This window comes from Lucilia cuprina, chromosome 3 (assembly GCF_022045245.1).
Source record: "Lucilia cuprina isolate Lc7/37 chromosome 3, ASM2204524v1, whole genome shotgun sequence".
NCBI lineage: Eukaryota > Metazoa > Arthropoda > Insecta > Diptera > Calliphoridae > Lucilia > Lucilia cuprina.
In genome coordinates this window covers 47,842,039-47,860,319 of record NC_060951.1, presented here as the reverse complement: position 1 = coordinate 47,860,319, position 18,281 = coordinate 47,842,039, and the positions used below count along the sequence as shown (strand labels likewise).

The 18,281-nt window shown below is 27.9% G+C and overlaps 3 protein-coding genes across 5 annotated transcripts in view; 1 reads left to right on the top strand and 2 right to left on the bottom strand.

The window, feature by feature from the left end:
- Positions 1-18,281, bottom strand: part of LOC111686939 — a 360,960-nt gene that overhangs the window by 34,981 nt on the left and 307,698 nt on the right. For all 3 annotated transcript variants that reach the window (XM_046945546.1, XM_046945547.1, XM_046945548.1), the window contains 2 exons: positions 6,507-8,562; positions 1,630-1,892 (listed from right to left, as the gene is read on the bottom strand). In XM_046945546.1, the coding sequence (XP_046801502.1) occupies positions 1,630-1,892; positions 6,507-7,866 (1,623 nt within the window). In that variant the 5' untranslated portion in view covers positions 7,867-8,562. The remainder of the gene's footprint in view (positions 1-1,629; positions 1,893-6,506; positions 8,563-18,281) is intronic.
- On the bottom strand, positions 10,710-11,301 carry LOC111686929. The gene is made up of 2 exons (XM_023449325.2): positions 11,034-11,301; positions 10,710-10,958 (listed from the first exon to the last, which is right to left on the bottom strand). Exons 1-2 carry the CDS (start codon positions 11,233-11,235, stop codon positions 10,744-10,746), a joined length of 417 nt encoding a protein of 138 aa, XP_023305093.2. The 5' UTR covers positions 11,236-11,301; the 3' UTR covers positions 10,710-10,743.
- LOC111686745 (protein folded gastrulation) overlaps positions 16,111-18,281 on the top strand; it is an 87,005-nt gene continuing 84,834 nt past the window's right edge. The window contains exon 1 of the mRNA XM_046945549.1: positions 16,111-16,172. The gene's annotated coding sequence lies outside the window, so the exon portion shown is untranslated. The remainder of the gene's footprint in view (positions 16,173-18,281) is intronic.

The following is an 18,281-nucleotide window of genomic DNA, read 5'->3' as shown; positions in this document are numbered from 1 at the left end:
CGTTGATGATAGCAAATACTAGTGGGATATATAAAAACAAAAATTAAATGCACAAATGTGGGCAAACATTGTTAAAATGTGACAAAATTGTATGTAATTCATTTTGTTAATTCACATGTACAAACATCACATACATTTGTATGTACAGGGGTAGTATTATTTAACCAAACAAAAAAGGAAATAAACATTAACAAACGTACATACGCTTTGTTATAAATTACGTTTCCCATGTATTTACATAAATATTCAGAAATTCATTTACTTCATGAATAACATAAAAATTGTCCTGAAAACAAAATATGTTGGTGTTGATGTTATAAACATTATCTAAATTACACTGTACAAAAATTTAACTAACTTCAACTGTTTTTCTTTAATATCTTTTTACAAATTCTATACATTAAACAGTTTTAACTTATTTCGTATAAAATTAATTATAATTAAAATAATATTGTTTTTCACAAAAAATCTTAAATTGATAGTTATAACCATTAGTTATTTTATTGCTTGGTATTGAGAGGTTATTACAAACCATACTATTTTTTTCATTATACTTTTAAAATCATCCAATAAAAACTTGTCATTACATAACTTATTTGTAGGTTTATTTCTTACTGGTTATGTCTCGAAACTCGTTGAACAAAAAAGGTTGATTCATCCTAAAAGTAAATAGTATATACTAAACGCCTTCATTTCCTGCTTTGTCGACTATTAAAATTTTAATAAAGGTTTGATATCCTAACTAACTTTTCCCTCTGTGTAAATTTTCATATATCATAGTCCTCAAAAACATAAAATGTGTTTAAAATTCTGTTAATTTCATGTGTCCTTTGCTGTCATTAAGAATTTTCAACAACTAAAATGTACATTCTCGTCTATGTCTTTGGGTAAAAATCTGATTAAATTTTACATAAATTTAGCTTTAATTTTCACTAAAATAATATTAAACACTAACAACGATAGTTGTGTTAGGAAAAACTTTATTTATTTTGCTGGTTTGAGATATAAAATATACAAAACAAACAAAAATAATTATTTAATTTGTTGAATGTGTTAAATTATATTTAATAAATGTATGAAAGTATTTTACACAGGTTACATATAAACGTTAAAGCGTAAATATTTCATTCCCCAACATCAACAACAAAAAAGCCAAATATAAAGAGATATCTTTAAATATTATACTTTTTTTGGCAATATACACACTCATACGTACAATGTTTTGCGTGTAACACATCCGTTTCCGTTAAAATTCACGCATACAAACGTGATTCAAAATTTACAACGAATATACTACAGTAGCTTTTCTAACAGTGGCAGCAATACTACCACACACTTTATTGCTGTTCTTTTTTCATTCCCCTGACATTTTTGTTAAATACTTCGGCTTGTTGTAGTTTCCTACGGAAAAATTAACTTAAAAATATATCGAAAAATTCCTCCCTTTTCCCATATTTTGTGTGTGAACACTTTTAAATAATATCAGTTATTACAGACATGTGTTTGTATGTTTCCTTATACATATTTTCTTTCTACCTATGCCTTATTACTTAAATACATCATATATAATGTTTCTTTATTTATACTCATTTTTTGTTTATCATTTTAATATCATGTATGGTTACATACCTGTGTTAATTTACCATTAACGATGCTCAACGATTCCAAAGATGCACGTACATTTTTGAGACTATTTTCTTTTAATGTTTCCAAATGTGAATGGGAAAATTGTAGATGTCTTATATTGACACCCGGTTGAAAGACATCCTGTGATAGGGACGTGACCGAACGATCAAAATCATAAATAGATAATGAATGTATGGGTGATGAAATGCGCTCCAGTGTGGTGCGTAATGATGTTGCCGTTGTACCAGGACATTCAAGAAATAAACCTGTTAACGAAAAGTTGTAAAAGAAATTGAATGTTAGTAAAGTACATACATATGTATATGTATATATATGGATGTACAATCGATATTTAAGTTAAAAATTATATTAATTCTACATTTATTCTTAAGGGTAGAAATTTGTGTTAAATAGATTTTTCCTCTTATTATGAACTATACTTTAAAAAAAATATTCTGTGAGTTAGGTTCGAAGGACTATACTCTTGTTACTTTAGTGTGCGTTAATATTTAGTATAAAATATTTTATTAGGTGTATTAAAAATGTTCTAAACTGCAAATATAGACGAATATAGAAACAATTTGTGGAAATTTTTTATTTGGCTAAATTAATTTTTTTATATTATTTTTTGCCAATCAATATTTAATATTCGTTAAGGTTATCTCAAAACTACTTCCTTGAAACAATTTTTTTCCTTCATACAATTTTTGAACGTTAACGAAAATTTCGTTTTATAAAATGATGGGGTTAAAAATTAAATCATCTTTTAAAAAATCCCGCAAAAACATTTACAAATAAAAATTAGCATTTTCAATTTTTTAATAAAAATTCTATTTTACAATTTAGGTGAATTTTGTATTAAAAAATTAAAAAAGGTTCAGAAAATTTGAAATTTTATGTAAAAATTCAGAAAATTGTATAATTTTTTGAAAATATAAAATTTTAATTATAATTATAGTTTATTAAAATTTTTGTGAAAATTTGAATTTGTGTTGAAATTACTGAAAAATAAAAATTTTAGATAAAAAATATGTCAAAATTTAAAATTTGTATAAAAATTTAAAATATTGTTGGAAATTTTAAATTTATTATAAAAATTTAAAATGTGCTTCAAAATTATTTTTTTCAAAAATATTGTAAAGTTTAAAAAAAATTATTGATAACTAAATACTCTACTAAAAGTTTAGTGAAAATTTTAATTGATATTGAAATTACATTTAAAATATTGCACGAAATAAATACAAAATTTTAGTAAATAATAAAATTTGTATAAAATTTTAGTTAAAATTTCAAATTTTTAAAAAAATTCAAAATTTGTATCCGAATTAAAAGTTCTGTTCAAAATTTCAAATTTATATCATAACTTGAAATTTTGTTAAAAATAAAAATTTTAATTTAAGTGAACAAAATTAAATCAGAAATCTCTTTCTCATACTTTAAATTATGAAATTTAAACTCAAAAAAATGATTTTAAACATTGATTCATAAACATTTAACTAAGGTTTATAGAACAAATTTTGTATGAAAATGTTATAGCTTTAGTATAAATTGGAAAAGGTTAAATACAAATTTAAATGACATTTAATAAACGCTTATAATTAATTATAAATATATTTAGGTATAAACCAAGGCATAATAATTGAACCACACAATAAGCAATATATTTAAAACAGTTGTTTTATTCAGGCAGATGCGTAAATTTTTTTATAAATTCGTTCACGAATTTATTGAAAATATTGTATATTATATATTACTAAAGATTTTTTAATGAACCCATTGAAAGTTTTAAAGAGTTTAAGAAATTGTTTAATTAGAGGTGTTTTTATATAAATTTAGACACATTTTTGTTCAAATTTAATATTTAAAACTTTTCTATTTGTTTTAAATGAAAATGGCGCTTGAAAGCGTTTTCTACACTTAATAATGATAATAATGCATATAACAAATATTTACTTAATTGTTTGTTATATTAATTAAATTCGTACGTATGGATTTATTGACGTCTAGATCTTCAAACCAATAATGTGACGTTATTTCTTTAAATAACTCAAAACAGAAGTTATATATAAATACAACAATTTGATAAAAAAAAAAATTTAGGATGATTGCCAATATTCCGATATTGCGATATGACTTATTTGAAATTTGATTATTTTTTAATTAAAATTATATGTTCATAATTATTAATTACAAAATTTTTAAGCTCATATGCAATAAAATAAAACTTTTAACGGAAATTTAGTAAGGTTTGCTTCAGATTTGCTTCCGTTGAGTATGAGGGACTTCTGTTAATATTAACATGGCCATGACCTAGAAGAGGAAAGGTTGAAATTTGTTAGAAATTGTTTAAAGGTCACTGAACTCAACAAATTTTTTTGTTTGCTAATGTTAAAATATGGGTTAAGAAGAATATTAAAAAAAGTTTGTATTTTTTGCTATTTAATTAAAATATATTAATTATAAGGATTAAGGATAGTCCAGTTAATAGAATAAAACAAATATTTTATAGTATAGTAACAAGTCTATTGGGTTTCAATATTTGTTGGGAGTTGTTTGTTTCTAAACACAAGTAACCAATCTTGTGACCAGATCTGTGCCAATATCCTTTGTTCTTAAAAATATATAATAAATAACTGGTGTAGGGTATATGAAATTCTACTTCAAAATTAACTTTTATTTACCTATTTGCTTTAAATTAATATCTGTTAATTTTATTTTTATTTAAAAAATATAACATTTAATTATTCTACCTACGTATGTGTACAGTAAAACAATTATATTTGCATTATGCTCATCAAACACAATCCTTTGTTTTCATTTTCAAATAAACAAACATAAATTAAATATAATTTTTGGTTATAAATATTAGCGTTGGATGATAAAATATGTTTAGTCTTTAAATTGGAAATTTCAAAGATACATCATCATTCGTTTATATTTCAGAAAATTAATTTATTATTAATAAATTAAAATGAAATATATTTTTGGTAAATATTTCTCTGCTTAACTCTATTATACAATTAAAACTTAATAACTGTATTTCCCCATCAAGTATCACTTACGGCTAGTCTTGCCATTATGGTCTTAACGCAAGCTAAGCCTCTTCCACAATCTAGTACAGAAAATCCCCCATGTCAGATGCCCACGATTTGTGGTAGAAGAGCGGACGGTACATGTCAACTGTTTTTCAATAAGTGTCAATTTGATAATACCAATTGTAGGCTAAATTACGACAGTAAAACCAGTAAGTAGATACATTTTGATTTTCCTTATTGCTAAAAAAATTTCCTTTATTTAGTGTGGACCCAGGTGGATAAATCGAGATGTAGTAAGCTAACTAGTACTGGCTCTCCAGGACCTTGTAGTTAAGTTGGTTCTTTTGAAATTACATTATATTTTACGAAATAAAATTAAACTAGTTTATTCATTAAGGTTATTTTTTATTTATACTCTAGAAGACTTTAGAATCCACCTTATAGAAAAAAATTTAATATTTGCACAAATGTGTTGCTTTTATTTCATAAGAAATATTATTAAAAGTTTTTTTGCATAAAGGGGTTTTGAGTTTTGCTTTTATACATAATTTAGAATTTGGAGGAGTTAACCTGACATATACAAGAAAACATGAGCAAGATATCTCTTACTGCCTCATGGAATAAGAAATTGTAACAATGATCCTACGAAGGCACATGCGATTGCGGGCATAATGTTAATAGACCAGTCCTTAGTCAACTAGTCAAAATATCTGGAATAGTTCATAAAAAATTTCCGAAATAGATCTCAATACTCTATCCAATATAGACTAGTTAGTCAATACAATAATCCATATGCTAGTTGATACACAACTTTATAGATTTTTAAATATATCAATCGTTGAATTACACCTTTTTCAATTGAATATGAGAACTTTTCATTTCAATTCAGAAAATATCAATTGAAATTCAGATTTTACTTTTGAAATTCAGAAAAGAACATTTGAAAATGGGATTTTTCATTTGAAATTTAGAAAAGACCAATTAAAAATGAGAATTTTTAATTTAAATTAAGAAAACATCAATTGAAAATAAGATTTTTTATTTGAAATTCGGAATACAACAGTTGAAATATAGATTTTCCATTTGAAATTCAGAAAATTCCAGTTGAAAATGAGATTTTACATTTGAAATTTAGAAAAATTCAATTGAAAATCAGATTTTTCATTACAATTAATTTTAAATGAAGTTTGAATAGAATAAACACGATTGAATAGAATAAACACGATTTTCTGGATTACAAATGAGAAATTTTATTTTCAAGTGATTTTTTTAAATTTCAAATAAAAAATCTTATTTTCAATTGGAATTTTCTGAATTTCAAATGAAAATTCTAATTTTCAGATGTTTTATTCCATATTTCAAATAAAAAATCTCGTTTTAAACTGTTCTTTTCTGAATTTCAGATGGAATATCTCAATTTCAATTGATGTTTTCTAAATTATAAATAAAAATTCTCATTTTTAATTGATCTTTTCTAAATGTTAAATGAAAAATCCAATTTTCAATTGGAATTTTCTAAATTTCAAATGGAAAATCTCATTTACAATTGAGTTTTTCTGAATTGCTGTAGTCATGGGATATTCAATGAACAATGCTAAAGCTAGTTCATGAACTAATTATTAGATGAGTCATTATATTAAATAGTAAATATTGAGTGATGTTCCAACATAAGATTCTAAAACATGCAGTTCCTCTGAAAACTCTAATGAACTCTTTTAGAAATTTAATTGTATATATTACAAACACGAAAATCTACAAACTTCTTCCTTCTTCTACTGCTATCCTATCTTTTCTCATAATAATATTTTTTGTAATAGTCAATTGCTGTTCCCACCTAGTACTTACCATCTTCGAATTTGTAACAGGGACACGCTGAACTCTCATCAAAACTTGGACATTCAATGTTATTACTAAGACCAGTGTCTAGATTTTGATTGAAAATATTTGTTAAACCAGATGAACCACCTGGTGAGGGACTAAATAGAGATGAAGCACCACCATTTCCTCCTCCTATACCACCACTGTTACCACTTGCATCTAAGGAACGTATTAAACGTGTAACAATATGATTTTCAAGTGGACCTTGCCTATTATTGCTGCTGCTTGATCTAATGTCTCTAAGTGAATTTTCAAAAGTTGTTGCTAATGGTGAGAAGGATGTTAAATCATTATCAACATTATCACTGTTGTCAGCAAACTTGTTTTTGTTGTTGTTGCTATAGCTACTGTCATCATCATCTTTGCTTACATTGTCACTTGACGAGTCTGTAGAGGAGGAGGTTGAAAACAACATGAGTCGTGTTGTTGTATTTGTTAATGTTGTTGTGGGTGCTGCATGGGCCGTTGACATGTGTGATGATGTTGCTGCTGCTATGGATAAATGTGGCAAAGAGAATATTGTGATGATTGCCACAAAACATGTTAGCAATAACAAGAATTGTTTTACTTTTTGCTGTTGCCGTAAATGTTTGTTGCTACATTGTCGTTGAGGCCTGCTGTAATGTTGCTGTTGTTCTTTTTGTTGTTGCTGATGATGTTGTAAAACATTTGTGCAATTTTGGTGATTTAATGAAAGCATGTGGTAGATTTTATTCTTGTCGTTGTGTTGAATCATGTGACAACTGACGTTTTTGTTAGTTGCCTGGTTATTTTTGTTATTCGTCCAACTGCTATATTTGCTTTTGTTGCTGTTGTTGTAGTAGTTGGTGTTGCTACTATTGTTTCTACTGTTGCTATGTTTGACATTCGTTGCTATAGCTGCTGCTAAAGTTGTTAAAAAGTACGCTGGAGTTAAATTTGTTAAAATTTCTTTAGCTCTTAAAGTTGCTGCTGTCGATGCTGCTACTGCTTTTGTTTTTCTTGTTGTTGATAATAATGACGATGAGGCTGATAACGATGTTGTTAAAGTGGCATCCTTTGTTAATAACGATTTTAAAGAAGTTCTAGTTGTTAAACCCAAAAGTGCTGAATGTGTTAGAGTTGTTGGTGCCGATTCCGGTGCTAGTGATATTATTGATGTTGCCGTTGCTGTTTGTCGTGCTGGTGGCAGTGATAATATTGTTGCTGCTTTTGTGGTTGCTCTTGTTAGTTGTGTTGTTTCTGTTGTTAAAATTTTAGTTATTTGTCTTGCTTTTGATGATGTGGCTGCTGCTTCTGATGTTTCTTTTGTTGGCTTTTGTATCATGTTGCTGGCATTTTCTAACATTTTTCCAAGAAATTTTTACAAAATAGGAAAAAAAAAGCAAACCACTTGTGTGTGTTGTATGAGTTATTTATTTTTGCGAGGGAGAATTTTTTTCTTTTCAAAGTCTTTTATATTTCCTTTAACTCCTATTACGGTATCAGTCACTCAGTCAGTCACTCATTCATTCAATGAGTCTTTCTTTTTGACTAACTGTCGTTGGTTTCAATTCAATTTGCATAATTAATCACTTGTATATTATACACAAGTAGAATGTATAAAATCTTCACGTTTTCAACTTCTACTTAAACTACAATTCGTAGTGCGGCTTTTTGTAAGTGCTAGTGTGTTGTGTGTGTGGCGGGTTTGTGGCAAGTATTCGCTATGTGGCAAGTAGTTTTAAAGTGTTTTCCTTAAGCAGTTTCTTTGCAAACTTTGTGTTATTTCTTCTGCCTGTATTGTATGAAAAAGGAAGCCACAGAAGACGTTGCTTGGATGCTGCAGTCGTTGTCGAAGATGTTTTCTTTAGTATTCTCTTTAGATTTGTGCTTATTTTACGTGTATAATTAAAGCTTAACATAAAATATTATATTGCATTTTCATATCCTAGCTCCGTTAACATTATGTTGAGCAATTGAAACATTTGATTGACTGCTGCTGGCTGCCTTTTTTCGTTCGTAGTGTTGTGTATTTATATTTCAAATGTATCTAAAAGTATAGCTGTAAATAAAGAGAAAATTCATTTAAGATAAGTATTTAATTAATAAAATTGTATTGCTTATTGAAATAAACAACTGTATTTTACAGATAAATAAAATAACACAATAAAATTAAGTCTTTCACGCCGTAGAAATTAAAAAGTGACCCATTTACTTGTCAACAACTAGATCACAGTATATTCCAGACTACAAAGCCTATGTACTAGTCTATACTAGAATATAGACTATAAACTAAACTAACGACTTGAAAATAGAATAGACTTGATAATTGACTAGACTATAGACTAGACTTTAGACTAGACTATAGACTAGACTATAGACTAGACTATAGACTAGACTATAGACTAGACTGTAGACTAGACTATAGACTAGACTATAGACTAGACTATAGACTAGACTATAGACTAGACTATAGACTAGACTATAGACTAGACTATAGACTAGACTATAGACTAGACTATAGACTAGACTATAGACTAGACTATAGACTAGACTATAGACTAGACTATAGACTAGACTATAGACTAGACTATAGACTAGACTATAGACTAGACTATAGACTAGACTATAGACTAGACTATAGACTAGACTATAGACTAGACTATAGACTAGACTATAGACTAGACTATAGACTAGACTATAGACTAGACTATAGACTAGACTATAGACTAGACTATAGACTAGACTATAGACTAGACTATAGACTAGACTATAGACTAGACTATAGACTAGACTATAGACTAGACTATAGACTAGACTATAGACTAGACTATAGACTAGACTATAGACTAGACTATAGACTAGACTATAGACTAGACTATAGACTAGACTATAGACTAGACTATAGACTAGACTATAGACTAGACTATAGACTAGACTATAGACTAGACTATAGACTAGACTATAGACTAGACTATAGACTAGACTATAGACTAGACTATAGACTAGACTATAGACTAGACTATAGACTAGACTATAGACTAGACTATAGACTAGACTATAGACTAGACTATAGACTAGACTATAGACTATACTATAGACTAGACTATAGACTAGACTATAGACTAGACTATAGACTAGACTATAGACTAGACTATAGACTAGACTATAGACTAGACTATAGACAAGACTATAGACTAGACTATAGACTAGACTATAGACTAGATTATAGACTAGACTATAGACTAGACTATAGACTAGATTATAGACTAGACTATAGACTAGACTATAGACTAGATTATAGACTAGACTATATATTAGATTATAGACTAGACTATATATTAGACTATATACTAGACTAAATACTTTACTATAGACTAAACTATAGATTATACTATAGACTAAACTATAGACTAGACAACAGACTAGATAACAGACTAGACTATAGGCTAGACTATAGGTTATACTATAGACTATACTATAGAATAGACTATAGATTATACTATTGGCTAGACTATAGGCAAAACTATAGACTAGACTACAGACTAGACTACAGACTAGACTATAGGCTGTAGACTATACACTAACCTATAGACCAGACTGTAGACTAGACTATAGACTTGATAACAGACTACACTTGACTATAGTCTAAAATATAGACTATACTATATACTACACTATAAACTAGACTATAGACTATACTATTGACTAGACTATAGACTATACTATATACTAGACTTAAGACTGGATTGGACTATTGACTAAACTATATATTAGGCTAGACTACATGTTAGACTATAGACTAGACATTAGACAAGACTATAAACTAGACTATAAACTATATTTAAGACTAGACTATATACTAGCCTATAGAGTAGACTATAGAGTAAACTATAGATTATATAGATTTCTCCATTTTTTTGTGACAAGAAATCCTCGATTAAATGTTGTGAGGAAGATAAATAGATTTTTTTATAAAAAATTAATAAAATTCTAAATATTAAAAGCTTTCTTCCAAATTTAACCCTTCTTTAGCACATTCTTTTTAAAGTAAAGCATTTTTTACAAAAATAATTTTAATGTTTACTTCATCATAAGAAAATCTAGTTCTTTAAAAGAATATTAATCGTTACTAAGTATTAAATTTTATTTTATTTTAAATTTTAATTAATTTTTAAATAAATATTTAATTGCATTTCAAATTCACATGTACTACAAAATTTAAACTTTATTTCTGCTCCATTTATTTACCACGATTAATAACAATAGGTTGAACTTCAACACCACCTTTGTGTCCACCGCACTTTTTGCCTTTACATCCACCAAAACCAGGTTTCTTACCATACCAGTGAGGGAATTTACCACCACCCACAACGGGACCATTTTGGAGACCATTACAAAATGTGCGAGTATTCACGGGAATGCCAGTGCACATATTGCCATTAACAATCCTATAAGCTATAAATTTTCGAAAAAATACAAATTAAAAAACATTTTCTTAGTTGACCAAACGAACTTTCACATAATACGTACGAGTTTTGCTAGCACAATTGAAAATCTCAAATTCACAGCGATTTTTAAAGTTTTTGCACAAATTGGAACCACCAAAACGACCACAGACAGGAACATTATCATTGCAAGTCTCTACATTGGAAACACAAATTTTAGCTGCCAGGCTGCTGGGGCAAACTATCAAAAGGACAACAACTAGCAAGGAAGCTACTAAGAATTTCATTTTGTTTAAGTTTTTTTTTTATTAATGACTGTGATATCAGTTTCAATTAGAAAGTTTTGAAAACTAATGTTGTTAGATAGAGAAAATTTCTGCTGTTTTATAGCTAAAGACAAATTTATTGGATTCTGCTTGGTGATAAAGAACACAACCTTGAATTTAATTTTTTGAGACATTTGTTTAAATATTGTTTTTATATTTATATTTTTGGGAAAGTTATTTTGAATAAGGTTTATGTGTTAATTTAAAATAACTATCATGTGTTTATATTTTTAAACTATTTTAGTTTTACTTAAGTATAATTTTCAGTGAGTTTATTTTGTTGAAATAATGTAGGTTAATTAAAAAATTTTGCCAATGCTTAAAAATTTTTAACTAAATATTTGTTTATGAAGAATACACATTTGTCAGTTAGCAAATTTTTAAAATATGTCGACGTCTAGTTGAATTTCTATTTAAACTGATGTTGTGTAGTTATCTGGTAATTGATGTGTGAAATCAAATTTTATTACCACAAGCTATTTTTTAGCAAAATTTAGACTTTAGGCTAGACTGACTATAACCTAGTCTATAGTCTAGTCAATAGTCTAGTCTATAGTCTAGTCTATAGCCTAGTCTATAGTCTAGCCTATAGCCTAGTCTATAGCCTAGTCTATAGCCTAGTCTATAGCCTAGTCTATAGCCTAGTCTATAGCCTAGTCTATAGCTTAGTCTATAGTCTAGTCTATAGCCTAGTCTATAGCCTAGTCCATAGCCTAGTCCAAAGCCTAGTTTAGTCTATAGTCTATAGTTTAATCTTTAGTCTGATTAATAGTTTAGTCTATATTCTAGTCTATAATCCAGTCTATAGACTAGTCTAGTCTATAGTATAGTCTAGTTTATAGTCTAGTCTAGCCTATGGTCTAGTCTATGGTCTAGCCTATAGTCTAGTCAAGCCTATAGTTTAGTCTAGCCTATAGTCTAGTCTAGCCTATAGACTATAGTCTAGTCTATACTCTAGTGTATGGTCATAGACTTGTGTCTAGTCTAGACTATGGACTAGACTATAAACTAGAGTATAGACTGGACTATAGACTAGACTATAGACTAGACTATAGACTATACTATAGACTAAACAATAGACTAGACTATAGACTAGTCCATAGTCTAGCCTAGACTCTAGTATATGACCAGGTCTAGTCTAATTTATAGTCTAGTCTATAGACTAAACTTTAGGCTAGTCTATTAGCAGTCTAAATCAGGGCTATATACAATATAGTATAGTCATTAGTATAATAGTCTATATTGTATGAATTATATTATGGTCTGGACTTTAGCAGATTCTATAGGCTATAGCCTTCATAGCCTATTGCCGTTTATCAAATGATTATAAGTTCTTTTATTGTCATCGCAGTTATCATAATAATTTTTCACCTCAATAAAACACCCTAATTATAGTTACTGGAAATTGTTTAACAATTTCAAATTTTAGTATGCAAATAAAATAAAACAACCCATAAATTACAACTAGTAAGTAAAAACTAGCACAATTTATGAACATCATAAAATAAAAGAACAAATCCCTCTTCTAATTAAGAATATTGCTTTATTAAGTTTCAAAAACTAGAAAAGATGAATTTATTATACAAACATTGCACAAAATTTTAAAAACATGTCAAAGTTTGTTGTACTACACACATAAAACTTTCAATTAAAATTAAACAACGATATCCTTCTAGGAGTAGACCCAAGTAAAAATTTTATCTTTTTCGGTTTACCCAGCAGCATATACGTATAAGTTATGATTCATTAAATTCTCATTAAAATTTTAACAAGTGTAGATAAAGTAAATGTCAACACATAAATTTGGCTAAAAATCTTCTACCACAAATGGACCAAAAATCGTACAATATATGTTATTTAATAATTTAAAATTAAACTACTTCACACACACCCATTAAAAATTGGAAATAATAATATTTTTTTATATATTTTTTTACATGTTAACTTTATGCTCTATAAAATATTTTGTTACTTATTTAAAAAATATTTTGTTTAGTTTTTGATTAGTTACCATCAGAGATTCATGTTTATGTTTATCTTTTTATCCTGCCATTCACCTAAATCTACACAAGTAACAACAAACGCACAGATAGACAACCAACCATACCAGCCATCGAGCCAACCAACGAACAAACATAAAGAACAAATGACATCATGTCTAAACATGAATTTAAACATTGACTGACAGTAAACAGGAAACTTGTCTTTGATAGTTTACCAGAACAGAAAATAATTAAGGCGCTAATAATTTAAGATAATCATCAACATTTTCATCATTATCAACATCGTTCATTTTGTTGTAAAATTTTACCTATTTTCTCCTCTTTAGCTATCATCCTTTCTTTGTTCCATTGGATGTGTGTGTCTTTTCTTCACTTATTACTCTCATACTCGTAAATTGTAACATGTACTTGCATGCATGCAAAAACGAGTAATAAATGGTAGAGTAGTTAATGGATGGATGCTCGAGTAATTAAGTGTTCGTAGAGAAATTATGGTTAACAAACTTTAATCCTTTGGAAAAGTCGTAAATTTAACAAAGGAACCGAAATTTGTGAATAGATTAAACAGAATCATTAGTTTCCCTGTTTTGTTAAATGAGAAAAGCAAAGAAAATTTACGTTCTTCTCTCAGAGGGTTTAATATAAAATCACTTGTTTTTTAAACTACTTTAATACTTATGTATGTTAACTTGTAAAATGTCAATGAGATGGGGCTGAGAAGATTTAATTGTAACTGTCTGTTTTAAATTAGTCGTTTAATGTTTTTGGGAAAAAAATCTTTGTTATTTTTTGCTAGTAATTTGCTATTTTGATGTAAATCGATGAGCCAAGAATTCGGAGTCAATTAATTAAAGGCCTCAATTTTGAATAACTAAAGGAACTAACTATCTAATAACACAAGTTATTAATGTCATTAAATGAATCATGTTGTGGTTTACAGTCCACAAACAGAGACATATCCTTTACATATTTTTAGTCCCAATTTAGATCTGGATCTTTCAATTGCGATTAGTTTTTGAAGAATGGATGAGCTTCATTTTGCTGTCTGACTTTTGATTAAGAGATAAGTCTTATACGCTTTTGAGTAATGGACTACTTTTTGTAACTGTGAAGTTATACCCTATAAAGTGATTATTGGTTATATATTCAAAAATTAACAAATTGAAATAATTTGTTGTTAATTATGTATAGATGTTTTTAAAAGTTAAAAATAACTTTCAAAAATATTTAATGTGGTTTATTTTCATTTACAGGCGGGTGTCAAAACTACATCTTCAAAAATGTGACGAAAGCAAGGTAAGTTTTCAATCAAAATATAGAAACAAATATTTCAAAACTATGATTAAAAAGCAACGTTGTCATTTTCACAATTACGTTTTGTAGAAATAAATTTTTGTCCTTTTTTTTTGGATCAGTCCAAACATATAAGTTTCTATAAATATTTAAATTTAAATTTTGCACTCTTTATAAATACAAGTTGTATTTTTATACAACAGATCTTCAAGGAGGCTAATGTTTAATCCAGAGACCAAAGTATACTTTTCAGTTTTCAGTCTTTATGACACCACATCTAGATATCCTTATTTGATGTAGTGGCCAGATTCGGAATCCGTGCTGCTCAATCCCTTTGAAAAGTATGCTACCATCTCGGGATTTCGGCTTTTTTAAATAATTGAAAAATATTGCCTTGAAAAGTGAATTTCATTAATTTGAAATGTATTAAAATGAGTTTTCGAAATATATATGTATTTATATAGTTACATGTACATATATAATCATCAACAGAATTGATGATTATAGAACGATGTCACGGAATAAAGGTAAATTTTGGAACAAAAATACTTGGTTTCAGTTTGCAATGTAATCTGTCTTGTTGTCAATTAAAAATAAAAAAATACAATAAGAAGCTTGGTTTTAGTTTAAACCGATTTAAGAATAGTTAAACGGGCACATCCTCAAAGCCGACATATTATAGATCGATGTGCAAATAAGATCCGATCTAAATATTTTTAATTATTTCCACTCACTTTTTTATGAGTTTTAAAAATGTCCTAATTGTTGAACATTTACTGTGAGAAAAGTGATAAAAATTATATTTTTAAATAAATGCAATGTCACCAAAGTTTTTCCTAATACATTATGCACCAACTGCATATTTGTTTCACGTCGAAAGTATTTAGCAAAGAAACGCACCGAAATTTGATCATATTCTTATTTTTCCGTTTTCCAACACTATACTCAAATCATCAAGAAAATAAAACAGTTAAAAATCAAAAGCATAGCATACTTTTAGACTTGTACAAATGTTGAATGCTCGATATAACTTTTAACACATAACTTGCAGTTTTATTGTTTTTGTTGCTATAGCATAAAAAAGAGATTATTACAAATTACAAACAATTACGATTGCGCAAGCGTCAATTATGTCAAAATTTATCTAAAATTGACAGGTAACTTTTTCTCTACTTCTAAAAAAAAAAAACAACGTGTTTTAAAAAGCCGACAAGTGTTTAGTGTTTACAAATTAATTATTTATAGAAACAAAGTAAATATTAGTAATAAATATAAATAAACAATTAAAAAATAAACAAAGTTGTTTATACTCTCATGAAACAGGTTCCAAAATAGTCTGAAAAAGTTCAATGATTTCTTAAAAATCTAAAGTCTGTGCCATTTTTGGGAATAATTTTCCTTAAGTTCTTTCATATTTACTATGAAATAAAAGCGGAGGACATTTGTCTTTGTGATTTAGAAGAAAATATTTCTTTTAAGTGAGATATGAAAATTTTAAAAAAATTTAATATTGATTTTTCAATTAAGTGAAAATGGTATTTACCGGTGAAAAAACTGCATAGTTTTATTTTCGGTTTATTTACTTCACAACAGGGTTGCCACGTAAGTTTAATAAAAATGTAATTTTTAATTCTTGTAAACGTCTTTTATAAAGTTTTTAGAACGTAAAACTTGTATATTTTTAATATCATTCGGAAAATTCTAAAATACAGTGGAAAGATTATAGAGTTATTGAATTTTGAATAAATATTACTAATAATACTATAGTTAACTGTCACCAAAAGAACAACTTGACCCTAATGACACTGTAAAAATTGGATAAACCTGCTTTAATCATCTTTAATTAGTAAGGTAACACATTGTAAACGATTTCCCCACCAACCCCATTTTGTTAATGCACAACTCTAAAAGAACTCTTTATATTTTACATTCGTATTTTAATATTGTACTCAATTTATTTATAAGGGTGGCATTTAAAGCACGTGCAATTGCCATAAAACGAATTAACAGAATTCTTTCTTCCAGCACGTCAGCCAACCATTAAGTTCTAAAATTTGTTCATCTGCTTTATGACTGTTAAAAAAGCCATCATCATAGTTTTAACAGCAAATATTTTTATGTTGGTGCATAGTTTTTTATGTTAAAGGGGTTAATTTGTATATGTAAGCTATTTTTGGCTTTTTCGATATAATCCGCAGCAAATAATATTATAATATTAAATTAAGTCATCTTGAAGAATCAACATAAATATTTAAAGGCATAATTTTTTAAAGTAGTTTAATGCGGTTTGATGTTTTTATTACAGAATTTTTTTTAATTTAAAATTCAATAAAATTAAGTCTTGAATACAGTTCTGACTATAGCCCCCAATATAGTTCAAAATATAGAAATAGATATATCGTCCTAAGTAGAGTCTTTTCTGTCTACAGTCCAGACTATAGTCTTGTCTATAGTCCAAACTATAGTCTTGTCTATAGTCCCGACTATAGACTTGTCTATAGTTCCGACTATAGTTTTGTCTATAGTCCAGACTGTAGTCTTGTCTATAGTCCAGACTGTAGTCTTGTCTATAGTCCAGACTGTAGTCTTGTCTATAGTCCCGACTATAGTCTTGTCTATAGTCCCGACTATAGTCTTATCTATAGTCCAGACTGTAGTCTTGTCTATAGTCCAGACTGTAGTCTTGTCTATAGTCCAGACTGTAGTCTTATCTATAGTCCAGACTATAGTCTTATATATAGTCCAGACTATAGTCGTGTCTATAGTCCAGACTATAGTCATGTCTATAGCCCAGACTATAGTCTTGTCTATAGTCCCGACTATAGTCTTGTCTATAGTCCCGACTATAGTCTTATCTATAGTCCAGACTGTAGTCTTGTCTATAGTCCAGACTGTAGTCCAGACTTGTCCAGACTATAGTCGTGTCTATAATATAATTAAATAATCCATTTTGTATTATTTTACTATTATATAGACGTTGGAATTTAACTGCAATTCTATATAGATTATAAATAATTTATTTTTATACCCTACACGTCTTTAGTGCATACTAGGCGCTGATGTAGGGTATCATATGGTCGGCCAGCCCCGATTATAGATTCTTACTTTTTTAAAACTTATTCTATGTTTTCCTTTACACAGAATGCAATACACCTGCGATTTTTTTCTGCTTAATTTTAAGGGTTCTTTTTTTTGTCGATTTTTTAAATAGTTTTCTCTCTTCACTTAAGAAGTTGCTAGAGCATTACTACAAAATAACCAAAAAGAAATGAAGACATAAGAAAGTATTTACACGATTTTTGAAATTTACAAAAATTCATTTCATTGTTTGAAATTCAGCATTTTTTTTTGTGTAACTTCTTTGTTTTGTTGCTGCCGCTGATGCATCTGATTAAAATGCAAATTTTATTTTTAATGACATCACTATAGTGTTGTTGTAGTAGCTGCAGTTGTTGCTCTTATTGTTTTACATAATGATTTGTAAAGGTAAAAAAATGTTAAACATAAAAATGATAATAATACTCATAAATAGAAAGATAAATAAAACAATAATAATTATGTATAATTTTCTTTTGTACTTTTTTGTCAGTGTTTTTTTTTTTCAAAAAAAAAATTATGTTGTTTTAGTTGCTGTTGTCATTTTTGTTCTTAACGATTCAAGTTTTCGGTTGAAAGGCATCAAAACGCAACCGTATTAATGCAACATCACAT